The sequence below is a fragment of the Peromyscus maniculatus genome, chromosome 10, assembly GCF_049852395.1.
Source record: "Peromyscus maniculatus bairdii isolate BWxNUB_F1_BW_parent chromosome 10, HU_Pman_BW_mat_3.1, whole genome shotgun sequence".
Lineage (NCBI taxonomy): Eukaryota > Metazoa > Chordata > Mammalia > Rodentia > Cricetidae > Peromyscus > Peromyscus maniculatus.
The window spans coordinates 68,435,143-68,452,380 of NC_134861.1; the positions used below are offsets into that span (position 1 = coordinate 68,435,143).

At 45.2% G+C, this 17,238-nt stretch overlaps 1 protein-coding gene across 13 annotated transcripts in view; it reads right to left on the minus strand.

The window, feature by feature from the left end:
- Nucleotides 1-17,238, minus strand: part of Fryl (FRY like transcription coactivator) — a 248,956-nt gene that overhangs the window by 169,225 nt on the left and 62,493 nt on the right. For 6 of the 13 annotated variants that reach the window (XM_076546439.1, XM_076546438.1, XM_076546437.1 and 3 more), the window contains one exon: nt 6,631-6,757. Coding sequence is in view for 7 of the 13 variants with exons in the window: in XM_076546432.1 (XP_076402547.1) it covers nt 3,123-3,324 (202 nt within the window). In the remaining 6 variants the exon portion in view is untranslated. Of the gene's footprint in view, nt 1-3,122; nt 3,433-6,630; nt 6,758-17,238 lie in introns of those variants that run through there. The other 7 variants (XM_076546432.1, XM_076546430.1, XM_076546429.1 and 4 more) reach the window with 2 other exon arrangements.

A 17,238-nucleotide genomic window follows, 5' to 3' on the forward strand; every position in this document is an offset into this window, starting at 1 on the left:
AAAAAGTCTTTCACTGAGTAATAGGAATTTAAGGACCTGATATTTTAAAGTCAAATCTCTCTACACTGATCGACAAAGAAAGTCACTTCCTAAAGCTGAGTTTTACTTCTGATGAGACAAGTTAGGCATGAGTAGTTCCACAAAGAGCGCTTACTACATGCACTCTTAGAAATGTGAACCAGCTGGGTGTGGTGGCGCACGCCTTTAATCCCAGTGCCTGGCAGAGGCAGGCAGAGCTCTCTGAGTTCGAGGCCAGCCTGGTCTACATAGTGAGTTCCAGGACAGTCAATGCTACATAGTAAGACACTGTCTCAAAAAAAAAGGGGGGGGGGGTTGAGGGGGCAGGTATCAGATTCTCATACACTCCTTCAGTGAGTTCTGTTTTAACCTTGGTTGGTAAGAAGACACACGCTGTACAAACTCTGAATCAGTGAACTGCGTCCTTGTGGTGGTTAGTCATAATGACGACTTGGCTGGATGGTACCGGCTGGGTTAGTAAAGCACCACCCTGGGCATTTCCAGGATGAGTGAACTGAGAGGAGAAGGTTTTCCTGCCCATGGGGAGCACCACCCCACAGCCTGGGGATCCCAGATAGAATAAAAGGTAAGGAGTGGAAAGCCCCATGGAGACAGGCATTCCCTCTCTGCTTCCGGGATGCCATGACGGGAGCTGCTCACCTCTGCCGCGGTGGACTGAGACCAGCAGCCAAGAAGAAACCTTTCCCTCTATAGGCTGCTTTCCTCGGGTTTTCTGACGTAACAGGAAATCTGACTAACACAATGGAAGGGAGGCAGGAGGGAACTATTATGCTTTTAAAGCGTTATTTATTTTACATGTATATGTGGGTGCCGGAATCTACGTACATATACCACGGGGTCTGGCGCCCACAGAGGCCAGGGGGTGTCAGATCCCCTGGAACTTCAGTTATTGGCAGTTGTGAGCTGCCACATGGGTGCTGAGAACTGAACAGTGTCCTCTGGGAGTGCTCTTAACTGCAGAGCCAGCTCGCCAGGCCAGCCGGTATCATTATTTAAAAGGTGGGGGTGGGATGGGTGGTGGGGTGGGGGTCCACACTGGGAGATGGTTCCCTGGGCAAAAGCACTTTCCCAAGCTAACTTGATGATCTGCGTTAGAATCCCAGGTCCCATGGCGGAAAGTGAGGACCAATTCCCAAAACTCATCTTCTGCTCTCCACATGCAGACTGTTGTGCATACCCACATTCACACACACACACACACACACACACACACACACACACACACACACACACCAAACAAAAAAAAACTAGAGCTGGGGAGATGACTCAGCAGGTAAAGGCACTTAACTACACAAGCCTGACAACTGAGTCCCATCCCTGGGACCCACACAGAGGGGAAAGGAGAAAACACCCTCTCCAAAGCGTCCCCTGACCTCCCCGTGTGTGCCCGCGATCTTCCTGGCATAGTCCTCCTTTAACAGTCACGGAAAAAATCTGATGAGTCTACTCTGTAACATGTGGGCGGCACTAGAAAGCGTGTGACCCTTTGCAGAAACAACCGCAGGTCAAGTTCAGAAATAAAAGGGGCCATAAAAGGAGGTGGGGCACGGCACACAGCTCACCCTCAACTCCTATCAAGTCAGGCGTGTCTCACAATCAGGAAGGTCGTCAGTGGCTCCAGACAGAAAGTGAAAGAGGCAAAAGTGAATTTCGAGCGCCTTACACACTACTGAACACGGGAGTGTGCCGGCTGAATCCAGGGTTTGAATTCAGGTTAACGGGCAGCACAATGCCTACACGCCTTCCCCCTCCTCCAGAAGTGTGAGAAACATCCAAGCAGCTAACCCCTGCCACCAGCAAGTCGTGGACAGCGACAGACATTTCCAATGGCTGCGCTGACGGAGAACGGCTGCCCAAAAGCCGTCACCAAAGAGGAAAGATCCGGTTCTGTCTGTCTGTCTGGAGACGGCCCTCGTGGAGCCTGTGCCGGTGGAGGTCTAGGGCTCACATGAATCTGGACCCTCCGGCTTCCACCTCCGCAGCGCCTGGGGTCACAGGCCTGTGCGGGGACGGACGGACGGACGGACACACTTTCTTTATTAAAACAAAAAACTCCTCATTCTTTTGCATAATTGTTATACTTCAAGTAGAAGTTACAGTTGCTCATAAATACAACTGTCCTTTTCTTAAACTGACCTGAAAGAATGCCGGGGAGAACATAAAGTCACCGAGGCTGCCCAATCCTGCCCGAGATTTAAACTGGAAACTCTCTTAAAGGTAACATCACAACGGCTACACAAACTGTAAAAGCAGCGCCTGGAAATTCACCCGAAGAAGCCCTCGCGGGAGGACATGAACTGTATAATATTGTAGTGACTCAAGGCTCAGGTTGACGAAATTTTATTCGTGTTCATGCTTAAAAGATGAACTGAGCCTACCCCGTATCCACTTGCTCCGGCACATTTTAAACGAGACACAGACACCTGTGTGGCCGTGGGCAGCAGAGCCGCACAGGACCCTCGGAAAGCTGCGGCTTCAACACTGCCAACACAATGTGGAAGCGCCTCCATCCACCAGAGACTTCAAATGGCCTTTTTTTCCACTGGCCACCTGCCCTGCGTAAAGCTGATTTTTGTAACAAGAAGAGCGTGATGTGCAGTAACCCTTGTGTGCCCTGAGACTCGTTTGCTTTCGTGGGGCTGAACATCCCACCCGGGGCCGTCCACACGCTAAGTGCTCTACCGCTGAGGACCAGCCTACCCGAGGACTTGTTATCTACAGAATAGAACAAGAAGGCAGATTTAAAACAAAAACAAAAAAGAAGTCACTTTCCTAGTGGGCAGATCAGACTCGGCATCTTATTTGTTTCTCTTCATGGGTTTTAATAACAACAGTTTTTTTTAATAATACTTCCTCAGAGTATTTCCCAAAGACCACCAAAATTATCAGGCCTGGTGATTTGATAACTATTTTACATCATTTGTTTCTCCTCCCTAAATCAAAACAAAACTTGTAATGTTCAAAGACTTAGGTTAAAAATATTACACATGTTTAATACTTAAATCTTACTTGAAAAAAATAATCGACTTTCCTGGAGTCGAGTCTTGGAAGATCTATCTGAAAGCCATGCCTTTTTACTTTACCTATTTGTTGATGCTGACATCTGTCATCGTCGTTTCCACACAACTTGGTCCCGCCTGGGTGACCCACTGTCCTCTCAGAGGCGGTCGAACACAGTCTTCGCACCTTAAGTAATCTGGGAGAACTTCCTTGGCTCTTATCTCTGGCATCCAAAACCAGCTCTCCCGAAAGAGTTGGAGGCACGACTTTCTTTAAAAAATCCATCTTCAGGTGCTTCTTCTACATGACTAGCTAGACCCAGCAGCACAAAGGAAAGGTACCGGGGCCAGACCAACTTCCTTGATGGCTGCAGTTAAGGACTATACTATCTGAGGCAAAGAGCAAAGAGGCGTCATGTGAGCTTAGGCGGTGCTGAAGCCCGGCAGGTCACCCAGCAGCAGCTGCTTGGAAGCTGATTTTTGAGGACATTACTGTGTGTGCTGATAACACACAGACCAAGCAGTTGCAGTCTGTGAGACTACAGGCCATATATGCATGCCCGTCTACAGTGGGTGTTAGCTGAAATTCTCACGCCATAAAATGCTTAGTGTCGGCCAGGTTTAACATTTGGACTCCGACAGCCCTCACTGATAATGTAAAAATAAATTTACTTTGTTCTGGGATGTACCCCTTCTTTCCAGTAAACTTAAGCTCTTGGGTGGGAGACAGTAACTTGGACTCCAAAGATAATTCTTATCATTTTGAAAATTCACTACTAGATCGCACAACTTACACACAGAACAGGAGGCTGAGCCAGCGAGAACTTTAGACTTTTAAATACACACAGCCACACGCACGCAAATCCCCTTTACAATGGATCATACCTCACAGCAGTGGAAGCCCTAGAACAGACAGATCATCAAAATGTAATTGACAAAACAGACCCGTCTAAAACATCACCTTAAAGAGTTTGAGAAGTTACATTAAAAATCGAATAAATGTAGTCACCGGCATCCTAGCGTTGGCTTTCAAAACAACCGCACATTCTATCCCATATGACAGTGAGAGCGCATGGAGTTAATCCCACTGCGTCAATGCTACCTAGACATACATGGAAGACAAAGCCTGTAAAGCCCAAGTCAGGACCACCTACTTCTCTCCCTGCTTTTGCCTGCCTTCTGGTGGGGAACCAAGTGAGTGAGAGAGTTACGAACTAACAGAAGGTGGAAGCAGCCTGGGGAACTGTTTGGAACGTCATAGGACACGTATTTTAATAACTTCAAAAATCAAATTCGCCCAGTGAAACACACGCATGCACGACCACTTGCTTCCAGTACGCCACATGACGATAAATAGGAATGCGACATTTCGAAAGACGGAGCAGAGTCGTCCCTACAGCTATCAGGGGAAACGGCTGTACAATAAAAGCAAACTGATGTCTGATGTGAGTCAGTTTCCTGTCCCTAACTCTTTGACCACAGGACTTCAAGGGTCAATGACTCTATTTCATCCATCAAAAAATACTGCTCGAAGGTCCCTCGTGGTTAATTTTAATTTAGGATCAGGTCACAAAGAATATTTAAGGGTAACGTAACATCCATCTAGGAGGCTGGGAATGTAGTTCAGGTAATCGAGTGCTTGCTTGCCCCCTATGCATAAGGCCCTGAGTTCAACCCCCAGGACGATAAAACCACACGTGGTGGGATACGCCCATAATCCCCCAACTCAGGAGGTGGAGGCCAAGTTCAAGGCTATCCCTGGCTACACAGTGAATTCAGGGCTAACCTGGGATTCATGAGACCCCGTCACACAAGTGGGGGCGGGGTGGGGGAATTTCTGTCTAGGTGAAAACAGGGAAGGAAGACTTAAATATCTTTCCCTAAAGCAGTACTGTATCTACCAGAAAAACCCCTGACTTTTAGAAAATGTTTCTGAGAAGCACATTCTCTCTCCAAGCTTCCTCTGACCCAAAAAGGAACAAAATTATCATCTCATTCACCCAATCACCACAAGCCAGGGGGAAAAAAATGTCATGACTATAAACCGTTAGGCTTCCCACCCTAAAAATCCCCACCACCTGCAGGTGTTCTTTTCTTGTGTTCGCTTTGTGAATAGGACCACGGTCTTCACACGGGGCGTCTACTGTTTGCCTTGGGCCCCTTCGCCGGGTTCTTATCTGAGGAGCCCCACCATGCTCAGGCCAGACAGGAAGTTGTCCTAGTGTTTGCTCAAGACACACGGGACCCACCTGCTGGGTCCCCATTAACCCCAGCATTCACTTTCACGTCTCAGAAAGGAAGGGGCTGAGGTGCAGAAGGCCAAGCATTGGGAGCCACAGAGGAGGCAGACCTCCAGGTTTCCTTCGTCCCTGGTGTTTGCCCGGCAGTTTCTATGATGGTTTGTGGGAGGCACAAGGACTCTGAGATGCGCCTCTGTCTCCAGCTAGTCTCCTATTTAAGAAGAGGAACCGGTTCTCCCTGCAGGGTGGCACAAGGCTTTTTTGAATGGTTCTGCTTCCTCGGTCCAATCTGCTTCTTGCGCTGACCCCTAATAAACAGCCTGGAAGCTACACCAGCAACCCGAAAACCTGCCCAGAGGAAGACACGGAGCAGAGGGGACAGCATGGCATTCCAGTGACAAGACCGTATCCACCACTACTGTCTCGGTCTGGAAAGAAAGGTCACAGAAACCCATTCGCTTGATGCGTCTGAGCATTTTGAGTAATTCTCATACCCCTGACTGTGTCAACTGTTTGTATCTTAAATGTTTTCTAGCAGGAGCTGGAGGGATGGCTCAGTGGTCAACAGCACTGGCTGCTCTTTTCAGAGGGCCTGGGTTTGACTTCCAAGCCACCACTTGGCAGCTCACAGGCACTTCTAACTCCAGTACTAGGGGATCTGATGCCCTCTTCTGGCCTGCATGAGCACCAGGCACACACATAGTATGGACACACACGCAGGCAAGACATCTATACACATAATAAAAAAAAATACAATAAAATAACAATAATTTTGGGCGGTGGTGGCACATGCCTTTAATCCCAGCACTCAGGAGGCAGAGCCAGGCAGATCTCTGTGAGTTCGAGGCCAGCCTGGGCTACAGAGTGAGTTCCAGGAAAGGAGCAAAGCTACACAGAGAAACTCTGTCTCGGGGGGGATTTTAAAAACTGTGTAAGCCTCCCAAATGTCCACATCCTTAAAGTTTGATCACTAATTTAGTGATTGAAAGTTAGAGACTAGTGGGAAGGAATCACGTCATTGGGGAGTTGTTTTTGGAAGGAACTATGGGATCCTACACACACACACACACACACACACACACACACACACACACACACACACACACACACACCTTTGCTTCCTGGACACAGGTCTAAAACAATGAGACACCAATTCACAGACCAGAACTTCCAAAACCATGAGCCAAAATCAATCTCTTCATAAACAAGTGAATCATGTCAGCTGTATCATTAATATGATGGAACATGATTAACACAGAAACCGTAATCAAAGCTGGGAGCTGAAAAGCGGCATTTAAAACTCTTCCTAGACCTTAGCCATTCTTAACTTGTAGTATTTACTGTGATCTTACCGTAGGGCCACGCCAGACTAAGTTCTTGGTGGAGACATGGAGCATCTAATCCTTCATGACGCTCAAGCAGTTTGGAGAATTAGCATTTGGAGGTTAACTGCCCAGATTCAAATAAATGGCTTCGTCTCTGAAGAAAAAAACAAAACACAACATTTGCCTGTCAGGGATGTGGATAATAAGAATACCTTTGTGTTAATTCGAATCCACCCTCACAGGAACAATCATTCACCCAGTGCTCCTATCTCCTCCAATATGACACATTACTTATTTTTTCTTAAACTATGCAAACTGTGCGACCAGTGTAAAATGATTGAGAATGATAGAAAGGCCTGCCTCCGGTATGCCCAACCGCAACAATTAGCTGGCAGAGTGTCACCTCTCACTCACAGCTTCATACCCCACCCACCCTCCAGATTATTCTGCAGCACAAAGGCAGACATCCAAGCATTTCACGTGTAGATAATTCAGTACACCCCACTCTAACACAAAGCAGCCCATGAGTACCTACGATATACTAACATCAACTACCGAACGTGGCTCGAATTTCCAAGCATCTTTCTGCCCACCTGTTCTAATTGTTGAACAGAATCCAGACAGGTGGCAGGTGTATCACTCAGGTCTGCTTTAATCTATACTTTTCTCCCCCTTCTTTCCGAAGTAATGATTTCATAAACCAATCGCTGACCCCATACATACACCAACATCTTTTTCAGTAACAGGTTTAACACACTGTCGTTGTTCTCGTTAAAATACACCATTGCCAAACAGCTCGTGTGCCTACCAGGCACCATATTTAATGGATCTAATTTAGGATGTGTATTTTTCAAAATCTTATTATAGTAACCGGCAAGACCTTTGGACAACGCACTACTGTGCATATCTGCAATTCTCTAAAAGTTGCTAAAAATGAAGCCAATGACCACAATGTCCTTTCACCATTTGTAAGAACTCAGGTGTGGTCACGGGCATTCCATGTTTCACTGCCATTGAGGGTCGTGGCACTTTTCAATAGTTATATGGGCCAGTTCTCTCAGTTTAAATCATACCTATTTTTTTTCTTATTAGTGAAATTAATAACCAACCCAAAAGAAAAAAGGATTAACTCTGACATGCTATTATTGGACTCTCAACTTGAAATTCCTTTAGTCAAGTTATAAAAATACAGCATTCCATTTACTAAGAAGCATGGTCAACAAAACCATAGCAAAGGCCACACACACACACACACTATATATATATATATATACATATATATATATACATATATATACATATATATACATATATATATGTATATATATAACATATATGAGGGCGGAGTTAGCCACTAGTTAACCATAGAGGTCTGTAGGTCTGTACAGAGAGGAGACAGGAAGTTATAAGGCAGGACAAAGAAAGGATCTTGGCCCTTTTTGGACGGGGGGAATGGAAGAGGTAGAAAGTCATTGGTGGCTACTCCCCTGCTTGTCTGATCTTTCAAGTTTTTACCCCGATATCTGACTCCTGATTTTTATTAATAAATATTAATTAGATTAACACTTCAGCATCACACTCTTTAATAATCAGAATCATTGAGACTTGCTGAAAAGGTTTAGTTTCCATCAAGCATTTCTGAATCTGTTAGAGAGAGAGAGAGAGAGAGAGAGAGAGAGAGAGAGAGAGAGAGAGAGAGAGAGAGAGAGAGAGAGAGAATGAATGAGAATGAGAATCCAGGCTGGGTGTGGTGTATACACCTTTAGTCTCAGCACTTGGGAGGCAGAGGCAGGCAGATGTCTTTAGTTCAAGGCCAGACTGGTCTACAGAGTGAGTTCCAGAATAGCCAGGGCTAGAAAGACCCTGTCCCCCCCAAAAAAGGAATGAAAAAGGAAAAAAAGATACCCACACTTCTGCCATATTCTTGATATTTTCCTTGCCTTTGGATCATGGCATCTTTTCTCCCTCGAAGTACATAAAACCCATATTACAAGCTCTATCTTACTGGTACGGCCACACACCAAGATTTAAGGTGGGTTTTGCCTTCTCTTTCAGGACAACTCACAGAACTGACGACTGTCGGGGTAAAAAGTTGGAGGACCGATACAGGGCGGGCCCAGCGAGATGGCAGAGTGGGAAAGAGCTTGCCCTTGAGAGCCTGACGGCCTGAGCTGGATCTCTAGGGTGACGGGCAGAACCAACTCCTCCACGGAGCTGGCCTGTGACCTCCACATGTGTGAGGCGGCACACGTGCCCAGCACAGACACGCTCACAAATAACAAATTAAAACTGGGGGGAAGGGGGAAGTAAACCCAACCTACAGAGCCCTCGAGGACTGTACCGTGAGGATGGGGCTCTCATCCCGCCTCACCTCCCTCCTGGCTGGTCTGCTCTTCCCACGCGGCAAGCTTTTCCAGCACCCACTCGCCATCACCAGCTCTCATGTCCAGCACTGTCCCCTGGAGACTCCCTCTGGCACCTTCAGCAGACACGCCACCTTCCGCCCTCAATTTCTCACTTTTAAACCAAGAGATAAAATGTGTGATTGCCCAGGAAAGATTTGGTTAGCATTTCTCTGGGTTTCCTTGGTGGTTGTATTTTTTTTACCAGGACTGGGGGTGGGGGAGATGTCTGTATCTAAGGTTTTTTAGATTCTGATTTTTTTTGGGGGGGGGGCAGCTTTTCTGCATGTCAATCAGCTTTTCCTCATCTCCCTACATACCATTTCATGTGGGATTCACTGACATGAAGAACTTTTTTTTTTCCATAAGAAAAGTAATTTTTACTATTACTTTTATCATGTCGCTTTTGAGACAGTGAAGGTCAGAAAGGTTAAGCTAACTGTCCATGCTCAAGCTGGACATGAGATCGGTGCCCTGGCTTTTTTAATTTTAAAAGGTCAAATAGAGGAGGCCAGTTGGTATTTGACAGACCTAAAGTGAATTCTGTACACAGCCAAGGGACAGAAGGCTTGAGAGGTGTGACTTTCACCTACAGGGGGGGCGGGGGGGGGGGGGGCGCGGGGACACGTCTTAGATCTGCAGTAAATAAAGACCACAGCGGCCCAAATACAGTCCCCAGGCCCAGGCTTGCTGCACTTAAATCCAGGAACTAGAGTGGACCTCCGGGCAACACTCTAAATCTCCTTTTCTTTTCCAAAACAATTCCTGAAATAATTACTGCACAAATGCCAGAGATTTAATGATCTTCATTTTCATGAAGACATTTGAGGTATGTCTCCATGATACACATTCATGTAGGACACCATAAGCTAAAGTAATTAGAGCAAAAAAATGGACAGAGAATGAAGCGGAGGGCTGCTCATTAGCATACCCTGAGTATTTGTGTGCTTGGACTATGTCAAAATGTGGAGCGGGAAATAGGGGTCTTCAGCACATGGTAGATTTGGGCTCAATGTTAAGGGGCAACTTGATTATTTCCTGTTAATGAGAAGTCTGCCTCACGAAGGATTTAGAACCCCTGCTGACAGGAATACTGGCTGGAGAGATGGCTCAGCCATGAAGAGCAAGTGTTACTCTTATGGAAGACCAGGGTTCAATTCCCAGCACCCACGAGGAGACTCACAACCATCCAGAACTCCAGTTCTTGGAGACCCAAAGCCCTCTTCTGACCTCCAGAGGCACCAGGCACACATGTGGTGCGGAGATATACATGTGAGCAAAACGTGGAAACGTACATATAAAAATAACATGAATAAATCCTTAAAGAAATATTGTAGAAATCACTAGCATTCCTATACAATGTTACGGAAAGGATTACCCCATCGGGTTAAAAAAAAAGGATTAGGGTCAATTACTTGGATGATTCCAACTTGAAAATCTAAATTTCACTTCCAATGTATTTTATATTGTTCTTGAATACCAACCACGTGATAATCTAGAACTGCATTATGCTTCAACCAAAGACAGAAATGCATCGCAAGACATCAGATCTGGCCTACCATTAAAATTATTCCGTGGCCTTGCAAGGTCTCATAAAATGATGAAAACCAAACAGAACAAAAACGAGGGGGCAGGAGAGATGGCTGGGAGGTTAATGGCCCTTACTACTCGTCCAGGGACCTGGGTTCAATTCCCAGCACTGGCAGCTGTAACTCCAGCCCCAAGGGCTCTGTCGCCTTCTTTTGGCCTCCACAGGCACATGACAGACACACATACCCATAATTAAAAATAGAAACAAATCCCTTTTCAAAGTGATATAAGCCCTCCAACAGAGTTTGAGAGTAAGGAGGCATCAACGCTCACATCCAGTTACAACTGTCAAAGTTCTTACCTGTGACATCCAAACCATTTACGGAAAACATGAACAGCAGCAAGCTGTTTGATCCAATGACTGCATAAAATATAAAGTGCCCACTCACAAATAATTAAGGGGGCAATAAGCACATCCTGTGAGTTGGACTGGTAAGAAATTGTAAAGATGAAAATTTTATGGCAGCTTTGACACCCATTTAACTGCCAAAGAAAAAATAATGACTCCATAAAACTCTTACTGATTGTATCACAATTCAAACTTCTGGTCACTTTTGGTCTAATTATTTAGAAATGCTATGGTTTGCCAGGCGGTGGTGGTGCACGCCTTTAATCCCAGCACTCGGGAGGCAGAGCCAGGCGGATCTCTGTGAGTTCGAGGCCAGCCTGGTCTCCAAAGCGAGTTCCAGGAAAAGGCGCAAAGCTACACAGAGAAACCCTGTCTCGAAAAAACCAAAAAAAAAAAAAAAAAAAAAAAAAAAAGAAATGCTATGGTTTTCATAACTTTTTTTTTTTTTTTTTTTTTTTTTTTTTTTGGTTTTTCGAGACAGGGTTTCTCTGTGTAGCTTTGCGCCTTTCCTGGAACTCACTTGGTAGCCCAGGCTGGCCTCGAACTCACAGAGATCCACCTGGCTCTGCCTCCTGAGTGCTGGGATTAAAGGCGTGCGCCACCACCGCCCGGCCTTTCATAACTTTTTTAAAAGGTTATCTCTTTCTATTTTTATGAGCATTAATGTTTCGCCTGTTACGTATGTCTGTGTGAGGGTGCCGGGTCTCCTGGAACTGGAGTTACAGACAGCTGTGAGCTGACATGTGGGTGCTGGGAATTGAACCTGGGTCCTCTGGAAAAGCAGTCAGCGCTCTTAACCACTGAGCCATCTCTCCAGCCCCAGGTTTTTATAACTTCTTTAAAGTGGGTTTATACTTAAAACTCTGAATTGCTTTATCACCTCCCATCAGGTTACGTTGATTGTGTGTGTGTGTGTGTGTGTGTGTGTGTGTGTGTGTGTGTGTGTACGGACAACTTTCAAAGTAGGTCCCCTCCTTCCACCATGGGGGTCCTTGAGATCCAATGCAGGCCGTCAGTCTGGCAGTGAATACCTGGACCCACTGCGCTACCTTGCTGGCCCCAAAATTCTAATTTGAAAGAATAAGGGAACAAACCATACTGGATATAATCTCAGATTATATCACACAACCTGCTAAAGATGTTGTATAATGATCTGAGCTGGCAGAACCAGGCAGCACCCCACCCCCGCCCCTCCAAAAAAAAAAAAAAAAAAAAAAAAAAAAAACCACTCTAAATCTCCTGCTGACAAAGCAACGTTCTCAGCAGGTAAATTTGTCAACATTCTGTTGATTTTGCATTTTTTTAGCTAGAACAGCGGTGTCATAGTACTTGATCTAAGCAAAGCAATCAGCAGATTTTCCATTCACAATGTTAGGGAGTTTTCTAGAAATGTTTCATTATTTAACCAAATGAAAACACAACAGTGTACACATTTTCTTAAGTACTGATGGGTGAATACATATTTTTGGTACAATTTTCCTATCATATTTATATGTTGGTACAGGATCAAAATATATCAATAAAAATATTCTGTGTTCCCACCTAGACTTTAAAAAAAAAAAAAAAAAACAAGAGAAATCCTTGGAGGTAAATGCAGAAGATTCCTAGTAGACATCAATGCGGAATGTATCTCCAACTCATAAATGTCCTTCTACCTAACTTCTAAAACTCTATGACTACCACTGTACTCAACATAAACTGACAGAAACCACACAGTTGATAAAGTTTAGAGACTAGAACCATCTGTGGAGAATGTGGTGGTGGAAAAATAAAATCAGCCCCTAGAGCAGTGATTCTCAACCTTCCTAACGCTGCAGCCCTTCCAATACAGCTCCTCATGTTGTGCTGACCCCCAACCATAAAATTATTTTCACTGCTACTTCATAACTGTAATTTTGCTACTGTTATAATTGCAATGTAAATATCTGATACGCAGAATTTCTGATGTGTGACCCCTGTGAATGGGTTGGTACCCAGTGGTCATGGCCCATAGGTCGAGAACCACTGTGCTAGAGCGTACCACTTACATTCTTATGAGCATTCATACCTTCTAAACTTAGCACTGCTTTAGTGCGTGTGAAACAAATGCAGGGAACCAAGTTTGGGATCCAGCACCCACATCCTATGGCTCACAATCACCTGTAACTACAGCTCTAGGACCTAACACCTCTGACCTCCTCAGGCACTGCATTTATGTGTATATAGCCCCATAGATAACACACACGCACATATATATAAATGAAAGTAATAAAAAAGATAAGTGAAAATAATTAAAATACACAATAACCTAACTTGACAGAGTTGAGAACATTTATGATACAACCATCAATTATGAAGCAAAATTCCATCTTGCCCTTCCCAGAATAAGCTAATCCTAACCCCTTCAGCTTCCCAGGAAGCCTAACTTTCTGGTTCCATTAATTATTCTCCAAGAAGCTTCAGTTATGTCCCAAACCTACAGTTAAAAGTCTCCACAGAAGTTACCCAAGGAGATGCTTGGAGACACATTGAAGAGAAACACAACAAAGCCCTACCTTTTCAACAAAAAACATCCTTTTTTCTTTTAACTTTTTAAATGTTATTTATTTTGTGTGTGCATGCATGCTTGCATTCACATTATGGCACTCATGTGAAGGTCAAAGGACAACCTGCAGGAAAGAATTGATTCTCTCCTTCCTCCGTGTGGGCTGACACAGCCCACCGAGGTCCTCGGGTTTGGCAGCACGTGCCTTTTCCTGCTGAACAATGTAGCCAGCCCAAAACTATCAATTAATTAGCCAAACTGTTTTGGTTCTTGCTTGTCATAAAAAAGGGGACATGTGATCCACTGAGGTGTGGGAGGGGTATCCCTTCTACTTAAAAATGTAATGGTTGAAACATTTGGGGAGGGGGTCATTAAGGACCCTAATTTATGTGTACATTTACTGTATCTATAGTTTTAAAAATTAAGCAATGGAACATGGTTTACCTAATTATGTCCCTGCGGTTCAATAATATAAAACACCACAGAAAACTTATGCAAACTTTCAGAAGCATAATTTATATGCTTTTATACAAATAATTTGCAATATGAGTTTTTAATGTCTATGTGAGTTCAGGTGTGTGTGTACATACATGTATGTCCATGCCTATAAGTGCATGTGTATGTGAAATCCAGAGGACAACCTCAGGCCACACACATCCTCAGAAATGTTATCCGTCTCTTGTGATACAGTCTCTCACTGGCCTAGAGCTCATCCATTCAGCCCCAGGGGTCTACCTGTCTCTGCTTCCCCAGCACTGAGACCACAAGCCACCACACCCAGCTTTGTCACCTCTGGGGCTGGAACTGAGGTCCTCATATTTGCATGTTAAGCACTTTCCCGACCGAGTGATCTCAGCCATAAGAGCGCTTCTAGGCTAATCCAACTTGGAAATTAAAAGGAGAGAGCTAAGCATCTCAAGGTCATGAAGCAGGCACTGGCCTCAGCTTAATAAATCTCCCTTCTTCTTTCTGTTTATTGCTTCCAACAAGCCGAGTGAAGTCTGACATCTATAAAAGAAACCAGAAATGCACAAATGCCCACTGAAGATTTAGATGACCTACTTCTCCCAAATTTATTGCCACCAAATTAACGTCTCTAAATTCAAAGAAGAAGGACAGTTGTCACCTTCAGTCTCCCCACTTGTATCAAAAGGCTTTAAAAAGTCTATCATCCTTCATCCGGTGATGACATTTCTCGGAGCAAATTCTAGAAAGATAATCATAAATTCACACACAAATTCATTTTAAGGGATGATCACAAACAGGAACTCTTGCTGGGTCCAGGGGCACACACCTTTGATCCCAGCACTCAGGAGGCAGGGGCAGGCTGGTCTACGTGGCAAGGCCAACAAGGACTACATAAGGAGATCCTGTCTCAACAAATGAGCACCCTTAAACACTGCTGGCGAGAATGTGGAGGAGTCCAGCTACTATAGAAATTGGCATCGAGTTTCTTCAAAAGTTCAAAGCGACCAACTATGTGACCCAGCTACATTAACTTTACCTGAAAGACAACGAGTCATCTACCTCATAGGCATGCTACCAGGGTCTGCCCAGCAACGCTCACAACAGCTAAGGAACGAAATCAACATAGGTGTCCACCCATAGGAGAATGGAGCAAGAACAGGAGCTGCATACACCATGGGCAGTATTTTTCATCCACACAGAGGATGGTGGTTGATAGACAGAGTGGTTCATCTGCCAACCCTCATCAGAGATGCTGCTCTCTACAGCAGAGACTCATAACTGGGCAGGGGGCAGAGAATAAGAGACTACGGAGTTAGTCTACAAAACAGTTACATCTACATCATAACCTCTCTTCCCAAGGCTCGGGATCATTGTGGGAGAAGGGGGTGGAAAGACTTAAGACCCTAAGAGAGTAGATATCGGCAGGAAAAAACACATGAACTCACAGCAGCTGTGACTGTGTGTGGAAAATGGTCCCCTAAAGGAGTGACACTGTTGCAGCCAGGCGGCGGCGGCACACGCCTTTAATCCCAGCACTCGGGAGGCAGAGCCAGGCGGATCTTTGTGAGTTCGAGGCCAGCCTGGGGTACAGAGTGAGTTCCAGGAAAGGTGCAAAGCTACACAGAGAAACCCTGTCTTGAAAAAAAAAAAAAAGAAAAGAAAAAAACCCTTTAAGAAGGAGTGGCACTATTAAGAGGTGTGTCCTTGAAGTGGGTGTGGCCTTGGTGGAGGAAGTGTGTCGCTCGCTATGGGGGCAGGTTTTGAGGTCTCTTTTGCTCAAGCTTTGCCAAGTGTGACAGCCAGCTTACTTCCTGTTGCTTACATATCAACATGCTCCTTCTCCAACTCCTTCTCCAGCACCATGTCTGCCTGCACACCGTCATGCTCCCCGCCATGATGATGATGGACTAAATCTCTGACCCTGTAAGCTGCCACCTCAATGAAATGTTTTCCAAGAGGTGCAGTGGTCATGGTGTCTCTTCACAGCAATAGTAAACCTTAACTAAGACAGACAGGATACACAAGACCAAACCAGCCCAAATCATGGACGGGGAAGGGCATGAAGTCCTCCCCGCTGACTAACTGAGGAGATACTGGCAACTGAAGGCTGCTGAAGGAGGAGATCAGTCTTCTTCACGGACTCAAAGCTGAGGGGCTCCTCGTGCTCCAGCACATGGTCCTGTACTGACGCACACTAAGTAAACTCAGTGGGTTAAAAGCAGAGCACATGCAGCTGGGAAGGAGAAATGGGGGGGAGCGGGGGAGAGAAGGGGAGAAACCCGAGGCTAGGGGAAGGGAAAGGTCTGATCAAAACACATTACATGCATGTAAGAAATTCTCACACAATAAAAAAGAATGACATGTTTACAGGAAAATGGAGGGACAGAACTAGAGGTAATGACACCAAGCAGATGAAGCCATTCCCAGACAGACAACGGCTGAATGTTTCCTCTCATTTGTGGTCCCCAGGTTTCATGTAGACACATAAAATTATACATGTACAGATGGCGTAAAAGTAGAAACAAAACTGTCCAGGGGACAAGGGGAACTAACGCCCCCCCCCCGCCCCCCGCAGAGTGGGGGAGGACAGAGGGACAGAGGGAAATACGTGTCAAGTACATTCCATACTTGAACACTGCCTTATATGATCCAGTGTAAAAAAGAAGTTCTTAGGGTATTCAATTTACTGTTCTTCCTAGGGATAATGAAATGCTGCAGTGGTCCAAGCACGAAACAAAGGACCAGCTGGAAGGGGAAACCGGCCCTAGTCACAAGACGAAATACATCCAGCTAAATAAATGGAGCCCCACACACTCTGGACTAACACCGCAACTCGCTGTGTGTTTTTAAGCACAAAGAGAAAAAACAATAATAATAATAATAGTGACTTCCCAGTTCCTGAAGATAAAACTACAATTCCAAGCAATGAGTAGACCCTGAAGGAATGACTCCGTCTTTATGGTTGACTACACTCATTTACTCATCCATAAATAAGAATGGTAAGATCTCTCGGGGCTACTGTGAGAATTAAAAATGAAAAGTACTTACACAGCGCTTGATATGTGGTAAGCGATCTCAGTTTGTTTAACGTATCACAGATGCTATCCACGAGAAAACTTGCAAGAATTCCCCAATAAAGTAATAAATGAAAATCTGTCAAGACTCTAACACCTAAGAGGCTAGGGGGATGGCTGAGTGGTTAAAAAGAAGTGGTTGTTCTTGCGGGGGACTAGAGTCTGGTTCCCCTCACATGACAGCTCACGACCATCTGTGACTCCAGCTCAGCTGATCTGATGCCCTCT